The following is a 20,768-nucleotide window of genomic DNA, read 5'->3' as shown; positions in this document are numbered from 1 at the left end:
ATATGAACACAATAAGTACATTGTACTTATTTCTGATGTAAGTACATAGTATTATATGTAAATGATATGTAAACCAGAACCAGAACCTGAAAAATTTACACACACAGAAGATGAGTAACTAAACAGTGAAGAGACAGATGAGAGTTATCAATCAACCAATGAGTAACTATGACACTAATTGAAAAGCAGAACTAAATAACAGAAAGAGCTGAATGGTGTTAAAGGTTTTGCTTGATTCATAAAGTTGAAAGAGAAATCTAAAGTAAAAAAAAAATGAGAAATCAGAACTGAACTCAAGCTTTTAACAAAATCAGAAAGTCGACATTCTTGGGAATTACCCAGTTGCTATGAGACAAGATTTTACATTACTGTAATGAAATAAAAAAAAAAAAAACACAATGAAGGACAAAAAAGAGGTAATATGTTTTCAAAACAGTATTAGCAATTTGCTTGCAACTGTTTTAGGTGTCAGCACACCTTTAAGTCTGAAAGAGTGTCATACGATGACTGCAGTGGTATCTGTGTCGTCTGTGTTTCTTGAGCTGAAGGGGGTTGTGAATAGAGAAAGAGGTCACTGTTCTTCATTGTTGTGGCTACAATGAAATCACAAATAGCAGAGTCCAATCTCATTCTTATCTGTCTCTTCTGTCTTTTCAAACTAATAACTCCCTAAAAGACACATCAAATTCTGAGAAATTTAGAAAACACTACAATAAGTGCTGTTAGTGTAGTGTGCTAAAAAATTCATGAGCTTTTTGTGATTGATAAAACATTTATGATGAAGTCAGTCCATTTGCAGATGAATTTGAGCATAGTTGTAACCACCTTGGTGTCCTGATGAAGAGACCAGCACCATTATTTGTCATCATTAGTCACATGTTTGTTTCTCTGAATCCTTTCACATCATACTAGGACTGAAAATTAAAAATAAAAACAAATATTTTTGTAATTTTGCTAACTTTTAAAAACCAGCAGCGTCCGAAATCCTCAGACGACTGTGAATGATCTGCTTTGGAAAGACACCGAACTTGTGTGGAATCAGCATGAATAGTCCTAAGACCATAATGCAACACAGAAAGTGTCAATTTTATTATGACAGCATGATTTAAGCGATAATACTCTGCTAACTCAACCATAAATACACACAGCTACAGAGCATTGACATCAGCCGGTATGTCACCTGCTCCCTGCCTCATCTTGTTATTTGCATCTGATTGAACAATGTGTCAGCTGGCCTGCACTGTCTGATGCAACAGATCTAACAAATCTGTTATGTGCATGGCAAACCTCTCAGCTGCACGGATTGATATTAAAACAATACATAGGTATATCCCATGAATTGTTACCTGTATGCTTTTATAGATACACTCATCTAAAGTAAGCATGTTGTGTCATGGAATTGATTCTGAGGAACCACCTCCTCTCTGTATATGAAAGGCTCACCTCACAAACCTCTGTTTGAATATTTACTCATCACACATGCCATCTATCCACAGCCTCTGAACATAGTACTATGTCTCTTTGTTAATGGTTTGTTCTAATTTCGCAACTTGTTAAACTTCCTAAACATATCATAAGTTCAGGAACTACAAAGACTGAGATTCTCACCTGGAAAATACCCATTAACCACAGTTAAGGGCCACCAGCCTGTGAAAACACTATCAAAACAAGTTCCTGTTACACATTTGCTATACATACATGAATATGATGATTTCGTTAGCAGCTGAGTATTTGGTGACTACATCTCAACCCTGCTAACAACTGTCAACCAGTTTAAATTGCAAACATGTTAGTGTGTGCGTCAGTTGCACATCTCTGTTAAAACTGTAATAGCTAAAGATTTAAACAATAATGACTACAGAATGACCACGTCATCATAATGCTTAAATAAGTAAATAAAATACATTGTGTGTACTTTTTACAGAAAGTAATGTAGTAAATGCAACAGTTAAAATATGTTAAATGATTGACTATGAGTTGCCTTCGTACAGGTGCATCTCAATAAATTAGAATGTCATGGAAAAATTCATTTATTTCAGTAATTCAAATCAAATTGTGAAACTTGTGTATTAAATAAATTCAATGCTGAAAAGACTGAAATAGTTTAAGTCTTTGGTTCTTTTAACTGTGATGATTTGGCTTATATTTAACCAAAACCCATCAATTCACTCATTCATCTCAACAAATTAGAATACTTCATAAGTCCAATTAAAAAAAAAAAAAAAAAAATTTTTAGTGAATTGTTGTCCTTCTGGAAAGTATGTTCATACTGTGTATGTACTCAATACTTGGTAGGGGCTCCTTTTGCTTTAATTACTGCCTCAATTCAGCGTGGCATGGAGGTGATCAGTCTGTGGCACTGCTGAGGTGGTATGGAAAGCCCAGGTTTCTTTGACAGTGGCCTTCAGCTCATCTGCATTTGTTGGTCTCTTGTTTCTCATTTTCCTCTTGACAATACCCCATATATTCTCTATGGGGTTCTGGTCTGGTGGGTTTGCTGGCCAGTCAAGCACACAACACCATGGTCATTTAACCAACTTTTAGTCTTTTTGGCAGTGTGTGCAGGTGCCAAATCCTGCTGGAAAATGAAATCAGCATCTTTAAAAAGCTGGTCAGCAGAAGGAAGCATGAATTGCTGTAAAGATTTCCTGGTAAATGGGTGCAGTGACTTTGGTTTTCAAAAAACACAGTGGACCAACACCAGCAGATGACATTGCACCCCAAATCATCACAGACTGTGGAAACTTAACACTGGACTTCAAACAACTTGGGCTATGAGCTTCTCCACCCTTCCTCCAGACTCTAGGACCTTGATTTCCAAATGAAATACAAAACTTGCTCTCATCTGAAAAGAGGACTTTGGACCACTGGGCAACAGTCCAGTTCATCCTTCTCCTTAGCCCAGGTAAGACGCCTCTGACGTTGTCTGTGGTTCAAGAGAGGGTTAACAAGAGGAAGATGACAACTGTAGCCAAATACCTTGACACGTCTGTGTGTGGTGGCTCTTGATGTCTTGACCCCAGACTCAGTCCATTCCTTGTGAAGTTCACCCAAATTCTTGAATCGATTTTGCTTGACAAGCCTCTCAAGGCTGCGGTTCTCTCGGTTGGTTGTGCATCTTTTTCTTGAACATTTTTCCTTCCACTCAATTTTCTGTTAACATGCTTGGATACAGCACTCTGTGACCAGCCTTTCTTTGGCAATGAATGTTTGTGGCTTACTCTCCTTGTGAAGGGTGTCAATGATTGTCTTCTGGACAACTGTCAGATCAGCAGTCTTCCCCATGATTGTGTAGCCTATAGTGAACCAAACTGAGAAATCTTTTTTAAAGATTCAGGAAACCTTTGCAGGCTATTTTGAGTTGATTAGCTGATTGGCATGTCACCATATTCTAATTTGTTGAGTGAATTGGTGGGTTATGTGAGCCAAATCATCACAATTAAAAGAACTAAAGACTTAAACTACTTCAGTCTGTGTGCATTAAATTGATTTAATACATGAGTTTCACAATCTGAGTTGAATTACTGAAATAAATGAACTTTTCCATTACATTTTAATTTATTGAGATGCACCTATATATGCAATTTTCTGTAAAACTTTATGGGGTTTGCAAGTAAAAACTATGAATTATCATACAATTTGCTGTGAAAAAAGAGCATATATACTGGTATATATACATTATATAATTTCTAAAAATATGGTTACATGCCATCCCATAATACTGGCAAATAACAGTTGCTGTATTTTTACCATAAATTTAACAGGATATTTTTACAGTGTTTTCAGCCTGCAGAGTTGAAAAGTCTATACTAATGCATCTACTTCCTCCTTGTGTATTAAAAATAGAATCTCTTACTGAAACTCAATCACATTCCTGGATCTTCTTCATTACAAACAAGCAAATAAACATCCATCTTGAGAAAGTCAACAGATACCACACCTACACTGCTGTTTATGCTGATATCACCTTGTGAGAAAACATATATCAAACCACTGGCTCATTTCCAGTTTTTATCCTTGCTTATACAGATGCTGACCTCAGCGTTTCAGAAAAGACACGTGCTCAGATATGAGTCAAAAGTGACATCACAGACAATTTTAGGCTTTTAGACATAACTTGAGCAACTAACTGAAAGGTCCTTGCAAACACAGCATAAGATATTAGCAGACTGGATTAAACCAGAAAAAGTGCTTGCTATTTAGCAGAACATGACCCCAATCCATCCGTGTGAGCAAACATACATTTAGGAATATTATGGGTTTCAATTACAAATTCAGCTCAGTTGACAGCATTTCTGGCATGGTATTGATTACCTAAAAATCATTTTGACTCATCACTGTTTTTAGGTTATAGTGAGCATTTACAATGGAAGTGAATGAAATGCCAGCCATTTTTATTTATTTATTTAGAGGCAGATATGTCAATCTTATAGTTTTATAAAAGCACTTTAATTTATCTCTTAAAACGTAGGTATTATTGGAGCTCTAAATGTTCTAATCATTGCTTTCCTGGTTATAGGGTTAAACAGAGTTAGATATTTGGATATAGCTTTACAAACAAAAGGTTACTAAGTGATTTCATCACAATAAATCTTGTGATCACATTGTGTCTCTCTTGTGGTTATAGGTTTGAAACAGTAAGGATTTTATGGCCCTATTTATTGCCAATAAGTGCTTCACTGTAAACCAGATTTTCATATATTCATATTCTTGTGAACGGAATTATTGTTGTTGTTATATCCATTCTTCTTTGAACGACTATTGTGCAGTTACATAGAGTAATATCATACAAAATATTGAAATAATACACAAAACATTAAGTTTAACAATTCTTAACACATTTAATCGAACATTAAATAATATTTAGCTTATACTTATGCATATTAGGCTATGTAGACAGAAATTCGAAATTGTGCAAACTGTTGGCCTACAAATGGCAAAAAGACGCTTTCATTGCGCGGAGAGCAGAGCCACCTGCTGACTCACTGCTGTAACTGCTGCAAGTGTTCAAGTACGTTTCTCAATTTTAATTAAACGTCCAGAAACGTCCAAGCACTAAGTTGCCTAACTGTATTAATGAGCTTAGCCTGTGCAATAGAGGGAGTATCTGATAGCCTAATTCCGTAGCTGAGTCTGACTATCACCTCTATACCAAGGTCTGCCTTTCAACCAATCAAGCAAGCTTTCTGGGCGAACTTCGTGTAACCTAATTAATATTCATAAGCCATAGAATTCACTGGATGTGATACCATGCAGTGTCTGTAGAGGTGCTGTTGCTATTAGAATGACCTTTGGCAATCTGTTGCTGTGTCATGAGTAAGTCAGATGTAGGCTAAGCAATAATGCAAGGTGATTCAGATCTCAAAAATAGCATCAGCTTGGTGGAATAGTCGTTAAAAGTAGCTCACATCGGCTTTCAAAGAGAATTTAGACTCTTATCTGTTGACTAAACTGGTTAAAAGTGATTTATGGAAACATTACAATACAGTTCATTAGTTAACATTAGTTTACTTTAGTTAACATAACAGCACTAATGCATTATTAAAATCAAAAGTTCTGCTTATTAACATTAATTAATACACCGTGAATTAATATGAACTAACAATGAACGACCGTATTTTCACATTAACAAAGATGAATAAATACTGTAATAAATTTATTGTTCATTGTTTGTTCACGTTAGTACATTAACTAACATTAACTTATGGAACCGGTAACCGGATTTATATCAAATCAATGCATATTGTGTCCCATCGGATAGCAAAGAGACAATACTGATTATTGGACATATTTGATATTTCAATTGTCATTTTATTTAGGCCTTTACTTTTTTAGTTACTTAGGGTTAGGCTTAGGAATTATTATTATTATTATTATTATTATTATTTTTTTATTTTTTTTTGATGTTTAAGAAATATTCAGTATGTATTAAATGTGCTATATAAAATAATTACTTGTAAAATTAATGGCACATGCAACATGGAGATTAAGGTAGGATAACATAGTCGGTACTGTAAGGTTTACTTATAGTTGGAATTATTAAACCCCCACAATAAAATATTATATTAATTAATTTATTTATTTATTTCAGAACAATGTAACTTACACAATGCTTGCACAATACTTCGTTTGCTGTTAAGTATTTTTTTCATATGGGAAGAAGCGCTCGCTTCCAGGGTCAGAGGAGACATGGAGGCAACGATTGCACAGCAGTCTGAGGCCTTGAGTGATCCTGCAAATAAGGAGGATATTGAGTTGGCCAATAACGAGGTTCACCGTGTTGACAGTACTGCGCAGTGCGCAACAGCCTCGGGAGGTGGAAGCTGCAATTCAGGGACATTCACCAATCAAGCTGTGCCCTTACTGCCCTGCTCTTTCCTTCCTAAAGTGATAACGATGACACAGCACTGGGGTGCGGAAGAGAAGCAAGAAAGGTAGAAGCGAATGAAGATAACCGATATTTACAAATACCTCTATTTTTTATCAGCATGCAAAGCACATTAAGCAGCTTAAAAGTACAAAGCACAATTAACAATTCTATTTACTCTCACATTTCTACAGTTTCCGCAACAAAACGACACCGTTTCTATTTATTTATTTAAGGTTTTTATTTGGTTATCCACACAAACTACTCAGCGAAAGTTAACATTGTTGTAAACTGGAGGATGAGGGACAGAATATATGGGACCCTAGACCACAAAACCAGTCTTATAGCACGGGTATATTTGTAGAATAGCCAAAAATACATTGTATGGGTCAAAATGGTCGATTTTCCTCTTATGCCAAAATCATTAGGATATTAAGTAAAGATCATGTTTCATTAAGATATATTGTAAATTTCCTACCGTAGGTACATCAAAACTTAATTTTTGATTAGTAATATGCATTGCTAAGAACTACATTTGAACAAATTTAAAGGCGATTTTCTCAATATTTAGATATTTTTGCACCCTTAGATTCCAGATTTTCAAATAGCTATATCTCAGCCAAATGTTGTCCTATCCTAACATTTATCAATGAAAAGCTTATTTATTCAGTTTTCAGTTGGTGTAAATCTCAATTTCATAAAATTGACCTTTATGACTGGTTTTGTGGTCCAGGGTCACATATTATTCTACTACTGCTACATTAGCTGGACACTTTATTTAGCAGGATATTCTGAATCAATGTAAAAAAAAGTGTTTGACTGAAATAAGATACTTTATTTGTAATCCACATGTGAAAATGTGGTATTTTCACCGACAGGTGTCGCAGCAGGCCACGATGCCATGCAGAAAAGAACTGTTCCTTGGTGTTGTTTAAGACCTAAACAAATCTGAAGCCAAAAGTCTAATTGTTGGGTTAAAATCATCTCTCTATTTTAAGAAGAAACATTGCAAAGTGTGCGCTTCCATTGTATTTGCTTTTTAGGCATCCAGCAATTACCTAGTTCTGCGCGTTAAAGGTAGCTTATCATCTGTAAAAGCTCCTGAAGCGTAGCTAATTAAAACGCAGTCAACTGTGCGTTTTGGTTAAAAGGTTTAATAATAAACCAACAAAAGTTATACGAATTTTCAGAATAAGGAAAAGCTATAAAGTGTGCTTTTATGTAGCACGGAGTATTGCAGTACCATCACCATGTAGGATGCACACATTTCATGAGCATGCATATAAGAGCTGTGTGTATCCTGCATTCATTGGCTGCTTCACTCGCACAAGTTCATCCTCCCCCGTGACGCGCGATAAATGTCCGTCCTCCCGCATCTCTGCTGACAGACAATCACAGTTCTGCTTTGCGTCGCGTCTGCGTTTGTATTCTTCCATAGTGGAATGCAACATAACTCAGAAACGTATTTAGTTTTGCGCTTTAGAAGAGTTTTTATGGGTTTGCTCATTCGTTGGACTTGCATCTAAGTATTTTTGCGTGATGAAAAACATGACTGGAGTTTTTGACAGCCTCAGTACAGATATGCATTCAAACCAGATTACCTCCAGCAGTTACCACAGTCTGCACAAATCCCAGGAATCACCGACTCTTCCGGTCTCCACCGCTACCGACAGCAGCTACTATAATAATAACCAGCAGGCCGATCAATGCGCTGGCTCTCCATACGGCCAGATCAGCTCTTACCAGTACCAGAACAACAGCATGAACAGCGTCCAGTACAACACCAAATCTTATGAACTGGGCTTCGGCAACGCGTTTGGCCCCTACGGCACGTACGGTTCCTGCTCCTCACCAACTCCTGCAGATGCTGGTAAATATCTCTGTCTTGCTCTATTTGCTTTATAACTTATGGTCAAAATTGATATTAAAATGGTAATGTTGGCCTGCTGCGTTTGCATAATCATAGCAACTGCGACGAACGATTATTGCAATGCACGAATCATTATTTAACCGCGCATGCTATTGTGGATAATAATAATAGTAGTATATAATATCTGAAACCTAAAATATTGGTTTTATTATTGTATAGCATCAAGGTTTTATTTTAGAAGATTCGTTTCCGACAACTCAGTTCTTTCAGGCGTTCTTACAACTACGTTTGTTTGTTTTCTCTCCCAGAAAAAGAGGAAAGTGAACCTGAAATCCGAATGGTAAATGGAAAACCAAAGAAAGTCAGAAAACCTCGCACTATTTACTCGAGTTTCCAGCTGGCGGCCCTGCAGAGGAGGTTTCAGAAGACTCAGTATCTGGCCTTGCCGGAGAGAGCTGAACTAGCCGCATCTCTGGGCCTTACGCAAACACAGGTACGGATAGATGCTTTCTCAAACTGAATGAAACACCAGTCAATAAATACGGCTTAATAATGTTTTTGTTTAATACAGTAAATTGCTAATTTAATTTCTGACGTACTTAATAATAATATGCACCTCATTCCTGTCCTTTAATTTTTATAACACAAACAGTGAACACATTTTTTATTTATTGTCCCATACACAGAGGTAATATTAAACAGTTCTTATTTTGTATTGCGATATACAGCAGTGTTGTTCTATTACGTGTATAATTTTGCTTGAGATACTGAGTTGTTGTCGTGCTTTCAGGTAAAAATCTGGTTCCAGAATCGTCGTTCGAAGTTCAAGAAGTTGTGGAAAAGTGGAGAAATCCCACCCGAGCAGCATGTGGCCTCCAGTGAGTCTCCACCTCACCATTCGCCGCCTCTCAGCGCGGCCTGGGACTTCGCGCACAGCCAGAGAATGAACACTGTTAACTCGGGTTTGTCCCAGAGCAGCAGCCCCCCGAACACGACTACCCCTTCATTTCTGACAAACTACCCCTGGTACTCATCCACGAACTCTGCGAGCCATCTACAGCCACCACATCATCACAACGCGACTATTAGCGCCGGGACCATATTTTGACTCGACAGACTCCAAACAAAAACTGGGGAATTGAATTTGTGAACTCGCATCAAATGACTTTTAGGCCTGTTTTCCAGTATGAGATTGGTGAGACCTCATCACCTTTGCCACGTTGATCATTGCCAGTGCGTTTTGGGCGTAACACTGTTTCTTTTCATGCAATGTCGTCAACAAGCAGACACTAAAGAATCAAACATATACAATTATTTTTGTATTTATTTATTTTGTTCTGTGGGTGGTACATCAATGGATTTAAACCAGTTGTTCAGCGAACTACTATTATCCAAAGCCTAGAGAACTCATGTGGACATTAATGGAGTGAATATTGCAGCAGGGTGTAAGAGCACATGTAGCACAACCTGAAGCTGTTTGGTGCCTTTTGAAAATAACTTCACCGTAAATGTGTTTCATGCGCCTGTCTTTCATTTCTTAGAATTTTTGTTCGTTTTATATTTAGTGCGTAAGGTAAGTTGGAAATCTAGTGTCCGTCTCTGTACGTGTGCTCCACCGCGTCTATTTAATAATGTTGTCATTCGTATAGGATATCATATAGGGTTCTCACTGTTTTAAATAATATGGACAAAACACTAATGAAAAACACTTACAAGCTACTGATTGTCCTAATGTCATGTTCACATGTAAAAGGATATTTTCTCTGGAGTACTTTGTTTTAGGCTATTTATTTTGAAAACCGAATGAACATTTCTGCCACTATAATGATTCAAACTTATTTAAATAAAACCTTTCATGTGAATGCATTTTTATGTATCCATTCATTGGGGATTTCGAATGTAATTTTTCTCTCTCTCTTTAGTTCATTGTTGGTATGGGCTTTATTTTTTTCGCTTTTCTCTCCACGCCTTCTTCTTTTTGCTTTGGCGCCAGTTGAGTCTCTAGTCTTTAATAAGTCTGGCTGGAGACGCGATGCAACGTCTTGTAAATGTTTCCCACAAAACCCTCAAATGTACCTTTTGTTGACTAACGTGACAGGTGTGTCTAGCTTACTCTGTAATAAGTAGGTCAAGAGAGTTTATGCAACTTTGTTTTCGGGTTCGAAAATAGCACAAACACCATTCTTTTTTAAATTCACTATATGTAGATGGTCTGACTATATTTACTAATTTTCGGATACATAAAACTTATAAACCAAACCCTCGTGGAGCCCGACAGAAGCGAGACGCGCTACAGAGCCTCGGGCTGGGAATGAGCGCGCAAACACGCCCCAGCATGAAGGCTTTCGGCTGGGTTCAGACTCTCTGGAGTCAGAGCTCTGCGCTCCAGACGTTTTATGAAGTCAGCGCAGCCAAAAAGGCAGGCTCACAAATGCCCCGAGCTAAACAACGTGGAAACATTTCTCACAACTTCCACCAACCCACGCACAATACAAGGCCTTTGTAACAGGGACTTGACTGCCGTGTAGCCTACATTTAATTTTCCACGCCATGTAACAAAGGAAAACTTGTTTATTTGTTTAGAGGCTTAGTAGAAAATAAAATGCCGAATTCCGTACAGAGGAATATGAGTAATTTGCCAAGATGAAACTGATGCATGCACATTTAATGCATCACTTCAAACAAACAAACAAATAACCAACTAAAACTAAACGTTTTAATTACTCAAATACAATCAACGTTTTGTCAAAGCAACAGCTTTGTGTTTTTTTAATTTGAATTGAATTACTGATAATTGTAAACTCGTAAAATCAAGTAAACGAAGATGTTATTTTAAACGTTATTAAAACATAACCATGAACGTATTTATTACACTGCAGGCCTATTGTTAATTATGTATGACAAGTGTCACAGCTAGTTCACTTCTCAAATTAAAAAATAAATGCATGCCCTACATGTGGCTTAAGATGCGTTGTTATTTTTGAAATAATATGACTAACACGGGTTGCTTTTCGTGTTACACGAATCTGTTTATTTGAGGGTTCAAACGCTATAAAGCAGACGGATGTAATGAGGATGTATCCTGTCAGTGATTGCCACATTACAAGATGTTATGGTGTCGCCCCGGGCTGAGACTACGCCCGCATTGAAATGTGCCCCGCGGAGATCCACAAGATCCAGACTTTATCCGTTCAACAGTATAAACACGACAGGAAACGGGAATGCCATGTTTAACCAATAGCGGTCGGCTTCCTTTCGAGCGCCTTTCTGCAAAGGCCTGAGTAACGCGCTGTTAATACAGAACAGTTTACTCACGCCGTCCGTCCCTTGAGACAAGCTATTGGGAAGGTTTAACGCGATCAAAAACAATGAAATATCACTTCAAGTGCAGCGCACCAGCCCTCCGACCAAACCAGATCATGTTAACCCATATTCCAAACGCAGAACAAGCCAGACGCTTAACCACATGCACCAGCGGGTTTTGCGCCGTTGCTGTCAGCCTGTATTTTTGCTGTCTCGGTGTATCTGGCAAAAATGGCCATAGTCCGTGTTAACATTGATTAGGTCTCTCAACTCAGGTGGTTCAACGCGGACAAGTGTCACACCTTGCAAATGCAAACGAATGTAAAATTGTATTGGAGCTGTCTGCAAGCACATGCTCTGCGTGCCTTTCTCTCTGAAAGATTAGCAATGATGTGGTTTTAGACACTTCCGGAATCCTGTAGACAACTTGAAAAATGCCATACCCCATCCCTAATTTATACTCTGATCTGTAATTTTATCCACAATTGCTCCAGTTGAGCATTCTGGCTCCCCGATCTGAAAGCCTGCAATTACTATATAATTCTTCGCAATTTTAGATGTCCTAATATGGACTGTAATTTTTGCGCAAGACAATTTCCAGCTATTTCAAGCATCAACATTGTCAAAGTTGTATGTACATAATAAATGGTAATATCAATGCATAGTTTTTAGCATAACATCTTGACTCCGCGATAATTATATCCGTTTGGAGCCTACGCAAAATTAGCCTGAATTGCATGGTAACTGCTGCTTTAAATTTTTAAAAATTACTCATAATTTTCCCAAAGATTACCAAGATCTCGAGTGCACAATGTCATCAGCGTAATGAGGAGTAAACATTTATGCTAATAATCAGCAATTTTTTCCATCAGCTATAAAGAGGGAAAATAAAGCAGGATTTTTCATTCCTGCTCAGAGAGCGTCTGTCAGCTCTGAGCCCAACTAGAGGAGGCAGATTTTGGGACCCAAAGAGCCGAACCTATGCCATGACTGCTGGATGCTCTTTTCATATTCTTCTGCTTCTTCTCTCAAGACTGATAGGCACCTTATAGCTACTATAGACGATCTGCCAATCTTTGTGTTCTCGTTTATTGCAGATTAAGGTAAGAAGGATGCGCATTCATTTTACACATATTTTATTATAATTTTTGGAAGATTTGCACACGTTATTATGAGGTATTATAATAAGTGAAACGGAGTGGTTTGAAATGCGTGCTTTGCATCTGAAGCCTCTGAGCAAAATTGTATTTTGGAATTGTGTTCTGTAGCGGTACTGGAGCATTTAAGACATAAATATCGCCGTAGAATTCTTCAAAAAGTGACAGTAAAAACGTCGTCACTAAGCTGATAAGACTATTAGTTAATTTGAACGAATTTGGCGGCTAAAAACGCTGGAAAATCTTATTCTGCTACGTGGAGAAAACAAAATATAGTACACCATTTGCTGCTTTAAATCAGACTAACACGGTCTAGCTCATTAATAAAGCTGTCTGAAATTGCGAGATAGTTTGTCTATAGAATCCAGTCGAAAATAAAGCAGCCCTTGTTCTATAATTTCACCTCTGCCTTCATCACTCCGACATTGTGCTTTTGCTCATTTTGATCCCTCTTCCCATTGACAAATCTCTCGGTATACACCTGCAAGCAATTTGCCAGCCTTACTTATAACTACCGCTGCGCACCTATTTCACTCTCTTTTTTTCCTTTTCTTTTTCCCCCATCGCACAGCAAATTTTCTTTCAGTGCGCTATCTCTTTTGTTAACAAAAGATTCCACGTGCGAAAAAAATTGCTCATAATTATCCCGTAGATGGGAAGCTGCATTAGAATAAGTAAGGAGGGAATGACTGTAATTATGTCTGGTTTGATGGGCCCGGCGCGTAATCAAGAGGAGAATAGAGTGAAATAACGCTGACCCTCTCTGCTCCACAGCTGCATGTCGGAGAAAGAGACAGAACAACACGGCTTCTTCTTTTATTCCTTCCCAAGAGTTGTGTTTGGAATATTTTTAGAAAAAAAAAGACATATTTTACATTTGTATTTTTGTAACGCTCGTCAGATCTGCGCTACAAGCTATTGCATTGATTCATATCAGTATTAGCCAATTTTTAACAAATGTTCAGCGAGAAAATATATGTTATTTATTCGTATTCTGAAAATTAGCTAGACGGCTGGAAACCCCCGAGAGAAGAATAAACAGATGAATCCAATTTATTCTGGAAGCCAATAAAATATACACAGCATCAAAAACATAAGACGAATTAATAAACATTGTGATCTATGACCTGATACCACGGTAAAGAATAATAATTCTATATTGTTTAAACCGATAATAATAATAATAACAATAATAATAATAATAATAATTATTATTATTATTATTATTATTATTATTATTAAATATATTATTTTAATATAAATGTTTTAATCTGAAGTATTATTAATGAAGTCGGAGAGAACTGCTGGAGCACTGAGCTTGTGATCAGAGCGCGCAAGGCCATTTCCTGCTTTGACCAGGCCATTTTTAAAGACCACACATGAAGAATGTCCAAATTTGTCACAATAATTGCTGCACCCCCAGCACCTACTCAGTGCTCAAACAGCAGATGCAAGGTCAAATGAATTCATAGTATATCTAATATCTTAGTCTCTCTTTAAATACATTTTAGGATGCAGATGTATTCAAATTTAATTGTTCAAATTTAATTTTGACCCTACATTTTATCATTCTTCATTTAATCAGTAATACAAATAATAATAATAGTAACGAAATTAAATTAAGTAAATTAAACGATCAAAGAAATTGGTTCGAATCGAACGAATTTATCCACGAAAGAACAAACGCTAACTGGACACTACAGGAAATATCCTTCGTATTATTGCTTGACGGCATCTATCGGCATTAGAATTTTCTTAAAATGCGCAGTTAAACCATCAGCCCCAAACAAAAGACACTTTGAACATGTCATTCTTTACCTATCCGCATTTGCCCCCCTCCCAGCCCCAGTCTTTCTTCATCTGCCCCTCTATGAGCGGCACCTGCCCGATTATTCACTTAACACACGGCCTACAAAAGCAACCACACAAGAGCAGAAAAGAGCTTATAGCGGCTAAACGAAAGTGAAAAGAAACAAGTGCCCTTATTGTCGGAGGAATTACTGTGTTACAGAAACCACCGCAAGATTAATCGGTGGTTCAGATTGCAATGAAAAGCTAGAGGTGTCATTAAAAAAAGACACAAATGGTATAAATATTAAAGCAAGTATAAAGATTTATGCTAATTTAATATCTGTATGGGCTCGAATCGCTAAATACACTTGTTAATGACAATTTTTTTTATTACGCTTGTAAAGCGCGGTATATGTAGACAACAAATACGTTTAGATATTAAAACAAGTTGGCTAAATATTGAGATAGGCCTATTTATTTTACAAAACAACTTTTTTGCATTGGTTCATTGTATTGTGTCATCAGTTACCTGAGTTTCATTCATTTTTGGCAAAGCAATAAACGTTGCGATGACATTTTGTAACTTCTTTCATAGCAGATTTTTACTGTTCGAGTTTACACATTATACAAGACTCCATGAAACAAAAACAATAAATTAATGTGACCGGTATAAGCTATAAAACTATTTTTCAATGTGAAACGGAAAGACACATGAATTTAATCAACACAATCATGTTTAGATCCTTTTGCACAAATTATTCAGCACACAACGAAAACGACTATTTCTGTACATTAGAGCTGTCAACACTTCCCATCTAACGGTGATGATAGACGCGTTTATCTGCACTCTGCTTCTCTTTGTAGGATCCAAAAAACACTCGACTTTACAAATTGGGTTCAAATCCGAGGGAAGTGTTTCTATTTTATAGTGCAGCCTCACATCATAATTTAAAGAACATGTATTTTAAATAAAGCATACAAACAGATAAAAAACAAAATTCTAAATAAGTTATATTTAAATAAACACAAAACGCCATACATACAAAATAACTTTGTTTAAAGATTTCTGTGTTCCCTTTAAAATGGGGAAAATCTTGAGACGTTCATACTTGCTCACGGTGTGATTTATCCCAGTTTTTACACATTCACTGCGCCGTGGCGAAGCCACTGTACGAGCCCGACGTTTCGCATGAGCTTTTGGGAAAAAAAAGCGCAGTTCGGTGTGATGTTCGTGTCGCTCTCACAGCCCGTAAACCAGCACTTTGTTGTGGATGGACAAGCCGGTAATTCCAAATTTAATACGGAGAATTACAAATTTGAAGAAAATGAAATACATTTCTGACTAGGTACAGTTTCATGATTTTTTTTATACACAACAAAAAAAGTCACGGAAAGGGGGAGAGTAGCAGCTTTGATTTGACCCACTTTCCCGGCATTCCCTTCAATTCAAAAAGAGACTTGTTTCCTCTCCGGTGCAGACGACCCTCGTTCAGTCCACGCTCGTGTCAGCAGGTGTCTTTTTGAGAGTGTCTCCGGATCACGTCTGGTCTGGGCTGCGGAGGGCCAGTGTGTGTGTAAGGCCGCAGAGTGACTGGCCTGTGTCGGGTCCCCTGAACTGGGCCATTGGTGGATAGAGGGGCGGGGTTGTTTCAGCAGTCCTAGTTCACATGAGTTGTGGCTGCTGCATAGTGTCCTGGTGTGCTGTGGGATACCATGAGGTGTAACTGGGAATATACGAGGTCGGTGTGGATGTTTTGACGCTGGCTGTTGAGTTCCAGACGGGCGCTACGGATGGAGATCCGGTGGACAGTCCGCGCCCGTTAGCCAAAGCATTTGTGTCTATTGTTCCTCCGCCTTGCTTCATCAGCTTCTTAAACTTGGAGCGTTTATTCTGAAACCAGATCTTCACCTAGAAAAAGAAAGGCAAGTCAAGTCAGAGCAAGCGACAACATCGTTATCCAATCCCGTTAATTGAATTCTCCTTAAATAAAGGAACGTCATCATCAACCAAACATATCCCTCAAACCCTTGATTACAGGCCCGTGTTATATAGGGATTTCAAAAGGAAAATGCGAAAAATAAAACATTTAAAATTTTTAACATTTCTTGAAAACGCGCAAAAGTTGAGCACATGCCTGTGTTTGCGTGAGCCCCAGCGAAGCGGCTAGCTCGGCTCTCTCCGGCAGAGCCAGATATTGAGTTTGCTGGAACCTCCTGTTCAGAGCCTGCAGCTGGAGACTGGAGTAGATGGTCCGGGGCTTGCGGATCTTTTTGCCTTTCCCGTTGAAACGAACCTCTCCTCCTTCCACCACGGTGTTTTTCTCTGTCTCTGGTGCTGGGAGGGAGAAAGAAAAGAAACTGTCTCACCGACTGTTCATGCAGTGCGGCTCACATCACTGTGCAAGTTTTACAGGCGGCACTTTAGGTATAATTAGCCTTAATTGCATACATTGTTTATAGCATTACGCAATAAATAATTACCAAGCCTAATAACAGCACATCTGGGCTACTCCAGTCCAACATTCTCGCAGTGTGCCGACAAACGCAACGACCAGCGAAGACCAAAGACAAGCAGTATTTCTTACCTGGGTCCTCCAATCTCGTCTGCGCCAAAGCCGAGTTGTTTGGGTAAGTCTGCACGGTGCTGAGGTACGGGCTGGAGGAATGGCTACCGACCGAGTTGACGTATGGATAAGGCAGAGATCTGGGGAAGGACGGAGCCGGGCTGTATGCGCTGTCGTGCTGCGGGTGTCCGGAGGAGTGTAAACAGTGCATTGAATAATGTCCGTGGGTCATAGATGAAGGCGACATTTGCTGACTTGGTGGCCCAAATTCCATGAACACGTTCTTTCCTGAGACTGGGCTGTTTAGACTCTCTGGTATTGTAGACATGGTCATGTCTCTCGCTCTCTCTCTCTCTCTCCCTGCTTTTTTGTTTTCTTCTATGATCTGAGTGAAGGATGGATCCCAATTTAAGCTCAACTGATTTTTTCACTTCCCATTCATAAGAAAATGTAGTTTGTCTCTGTGAAAAGTCTAGGTACGATGCTGTGGATCCACACAAACTCGCTCAAAGGTTTGAATCAGGGAATCATGAATATTTATCCAAGGTGCTCTCTGATTGGTCCACTCCCTCCAAGAGCGACGCGGATTGGTAATCCAAGGGTCGGGTCCGACGGACCTGATAAACTCAAGAAATAAGACCAACCTGTGACTCTATTGTGCAATGCTAATGTCGAAATTTAGGGAATGGACCGAGACGCATAGGCCGTGCGTGTGGAGGGCTGAAACACCTTCCTGCCTAACCACAAAAATAAAATGTTAAATATCATCATTTTGCTATTTGGTTTTGGTATTTTTTTTAAATATTTGGTTTTAAGCAATGTTAATTAACATTTAACACTACACATTAAAACGAATCATTAACATAACTGAACAAATACGTTATTTCAGTCGTTTTTCACATGATCAGTGCATAATAATAATAAACCCATTATTATTATTATTTTTATTATTACTATTTATTTATTACTTTAATTTATAAGTTATTATTTAAGTACAAATTTAATATAAATAAGTCACAATAATAAACTAAATTATATGACATAAAAAAAACGATTAACAAACAAATTTAGCATGCTCTTGAATTTTCTGCTGGTCACGGCTTCGTGAACAAAGCATTTAACACCTAACAAATATGATTAAGTACAGGTATAAATGTGTGTCTCCAAGCAAAGACGAATTACTTTGATGATTCATTTGGTTAAAATGCTAGTCTCGAGTGCTTGAAGACACAGCTGAAACCAGCTAAATTAGCATAACACTGTTGTTTAATTTTCATACGCATAATTAGCTGTGTATTTAACACTTGCAGTGTTGTGCAGATCCACCTCACTCGCGCGTGCGTGGGTTGAATTATTGCGCTTAAGGATCAGAGAAACAGGTCGGTGTTGATAACAGCTCCTGTTATTTGGTGTATTCCTTTCAGATCTGTGTTTGGTTGACGTTGTAGTGTTTTGGTTTATATTGTACGGTTATTATAAAAATAGTCGGCAGATTTCAGTTTTTAGATGTGAACCTTAAGTGCAATTTATCCACATGTGGCAGGCCGGAAACGGTAAATAAATGAAAACAAATCAACAAATAACACATCTAAGGCAACATATATGCACGTTTACTACGCACATTTATAGGTTTACACTGTATTCTAACACAGCTATTATCAAAACAATAAAGCATAATTCCAGTTTAGATAAACTCAAAAGTATATTTATTGACTCAATGAGCCGTTAAAATTGCCTTTTCAAAAAAATTCTCATGGTTGTATAATTAATAGCCTAACTTTGTACCCGACGTTAAGGAAGCAAAATTAAAAATAACCAAAGTTAAAAATAATGTAATTGTATTTAAATTAATCATTTTGATTGATAATTAATTAAGATTTGACCCCCATACAGTTATCTAGACCTGCCTGCCATTAAACTGAACATGGGCCTTATTTTCCCCTTACAAATTTCAATATTTAAATAATGTTACACACTTATAATCTGTCAAACCTTTTGAAACAGCATTTAGATACGGTTTGGATAACTGTGACATTAAAATATTAGTGTAAAATTATAAACGGTAACGCATGTACAGACAGAAATAACGCTAACCGACTGTAACATTTTCCCATGTGTAGCTTTTCAGAAACATGTTTCGTGACAGCTTTATGAGCAAAACGACAGCAATTCAAGCAAACGTTTTGTTTAGATATTAGATAACAATGCGTGCTGAAGATATATCCGTTTTCAAGATAACTAAAAAGCCATAAAACGTGAAGAGAAAAATAAAATGCCCATTTTCACAAGAATCAGTAGAGAATGAGACTGGTCGTACCGTTTGTGTGCGACTCCTAGTTGAACACGGATCACACCTCCACATCCTCCTCTCATTTCTATCTCTCTTTCTCAGTCTCTGCGGTTGTCTTTTTCCCCAGTCTTTCTCGAAATGATCATAATCTCCACATGTGTTCACTTACATTCCGTCATAATAAAATACAGTGAAATCAGAAAAACCCCGAATGAGAAAAACTCCAGAATATTGGACAAAAATGCCACTTGCACCAACACGATGCCCAGATGATATGGACTGACGACCACATTTGACAAATACCTGTTAGATATCCACCATCCTCAAAATTGTCCAATTCAAAGCAATTTGTATTTCAAATGACATTCGCAATCTACCTCGGGGATCCTTCATCAATAGCGAAAATAATGACAGTATTACAGCCGACAATTATCACCATTCAGAACAAAATGAAAGAGTTACACGTGTTTATTGTCTTCTATTAATTTGAATTTATGAGATAGCCTTACACATATGTAAGTGTTATATGGAATAAGGACAGCAAATTTACCGACAAACTCGATAACTACACATATTCCCAAACGTGTACTTGCTCTAATATTATAAATCGTTTATAATAACGCAATTACATTTATTTTTAGTAGCTAGTAGTGGAAGTACTAGTAGTAGCCTATTACTGAAAATTTTGTGTAACATTTGAGTGTAAGCCAAAATAATACATTAAAAATCAATTATATTTCCAGATCTAATGTAAAGACAACAAAACCAGTAAAATGGTTTATTAATAAAACTCTAAAAAGGAATCTCTTTCAAATTATTTAAATATATTAATAGTCAATATGTTTGCTTTACTGAATTGATTTTCTCTCCTGCACTAGGCTCCCTTTTTATTATATAATTTAATATAATAATAATACATCTATTTAGCACCAAAAGATTCTGCTAGACTTACTACTTTAAAAACCAACTATGGACCATTTTCAGCAGTGGTTTTATTTAAAGTTAAAAGGACAACAAAAAACGTCTCTATTAAATAAAATATTGACATCACAGAACATCTTACTATCCATGTGGTCAGTCCCATAATAATTATACAGCACAGTCCAATTGCCCACCGTGTCAGGATGATACCACAGCAGTTTTCTGTTTAGACGCAACTCAAATAAAGCAGCATGTGAGATGACGAGTTAGAGCACTTTCCAGAGAAGAGGATCATCAAGAATGAGAGTCAAACACCTGCTATGCTGCCCTGATTTAGTGCACCACACCAGTTCAGGCCCACTCAGTGTGTGTGTGTGTGTGTGTGTGTGTGTGTGTGTGTGTGTGTGTGCTTCAGATACAGACATGAGCTGACAAACTGCTTCAAATAGAGACAATTGGGTTTATGGCCTCATCTGTCCTTTCGGCAGGGTCTGATTCTGAACTG

General features: G+C 37.6%; 2 protein-coding genes across 2 annotated transcripts; one reads left to right on the top strand and one right to left on the bottom strand.

Annotated features, from left to right (window-relative positions):
• Positions 1-7,766: 7,766 nt before the first annotated feature.
• dlx2a (distal-less homeobox 2a) lies at positions 7,767-10,103 on the top strand. The gene is made up of 3 exons (XM_073846096.1): positions 7,767-8,237; positions 8,546-8,730; positions 9,028-10,103. The coding sequence occupies exons 1-3, from the start codon at positions 7,907-7,909 to the stop codon at positions 9,343-9,345; spliced, it is 834 nt and encodes a 277-aa protein (XP_073702197.1). The 5' UTR covers positions 7,767-7,906; the 3' UTR covers positions 9,346-10,103.
• A 4,960-nt stretch (positions 10,104-15,063) lies between these two features.
• On the bottom strand, positions 15,064-17,719 carry dlx1a (distal-less homeobox 1a). Its single transcript, XM_073846085.1, has 3 exons — positions 17,074-17,719; positions 16,624-16,823; positions 15,064-16,397 (listed from the first exon to the last, which is right to left on the bottom strand). Exons 1-3 carry the CDS (start codon positions 17,384-17,386, stop codon positions 16,152-16,154), a joined length of 759 nt encoding a protein of 252 aa, XP_073702186.1. The 5' UTR covers positions 17,387-17,719; the 3' UTR covers positions 15,064-16,151.
• Between the last annotated feature and the right edge of the window lie 3,049 nt (positions 17,720-20,768).

Source organism: Garra rufa, chromosome 8 (genome assembly GCF_049309525.1).
Source record: "Garra rufa chromosome 8, GarRuf1.0, whole genome shotgun sequence".
NCBI lineage: Eukaryota > Metazoa > Chordata > Actinopteri > Cypriniformes > Cyprinidae > Garra > Garra rufa.
The sequence above is the reverse complement of the archived record's forward strand: the minus strand, read 5'-3'. Positions and strand labels throughout refer to the sequence as shown.

Coding starts and splice junctions, on each gene's coding strand:
- dlx2a (XM_073846096.1), top strand. CDS start 7,907: ATGAAAAACATGACTGGAGTTTTTGACAGCCTCAGTACAGATATGCAT. Junction 8,238..8,545: donor ACCAACTCCTGCAGATGCTG/GTAAATATCTCT, acceptor TTTCTCTCCCAG/AAAAAGAGGAAAGTGAACCT. Junction 8,731..9,027: donor TGGGCCTTACGCAAACACAG/GTACGGATAGAT, acceptor TCGTGCTTTCAG/GTAAAAATCTGGTTCCAGAA.
- dlx1a (XM_073846085.1), bottom strand. CDS start 17,386: ATGACCATGTCTACAATACCAGAGAGTCTAAACAGCCCAGTCTCAGGA. Junction 16,824..17,073: donor GACGAGATTGGAGGACCCAG/GTAAGAAATACT, acceptor TCTCCCTCCCAG/CACCAGAGACAGAGAAAAAC. Junction 16,398..16,623: donor TGGGGCTCACGCAAACACAG/GCATGTGCTCAA, acceptor TTCTTTTTCTAG/GTGAAGATCTGGTTTCAGAA.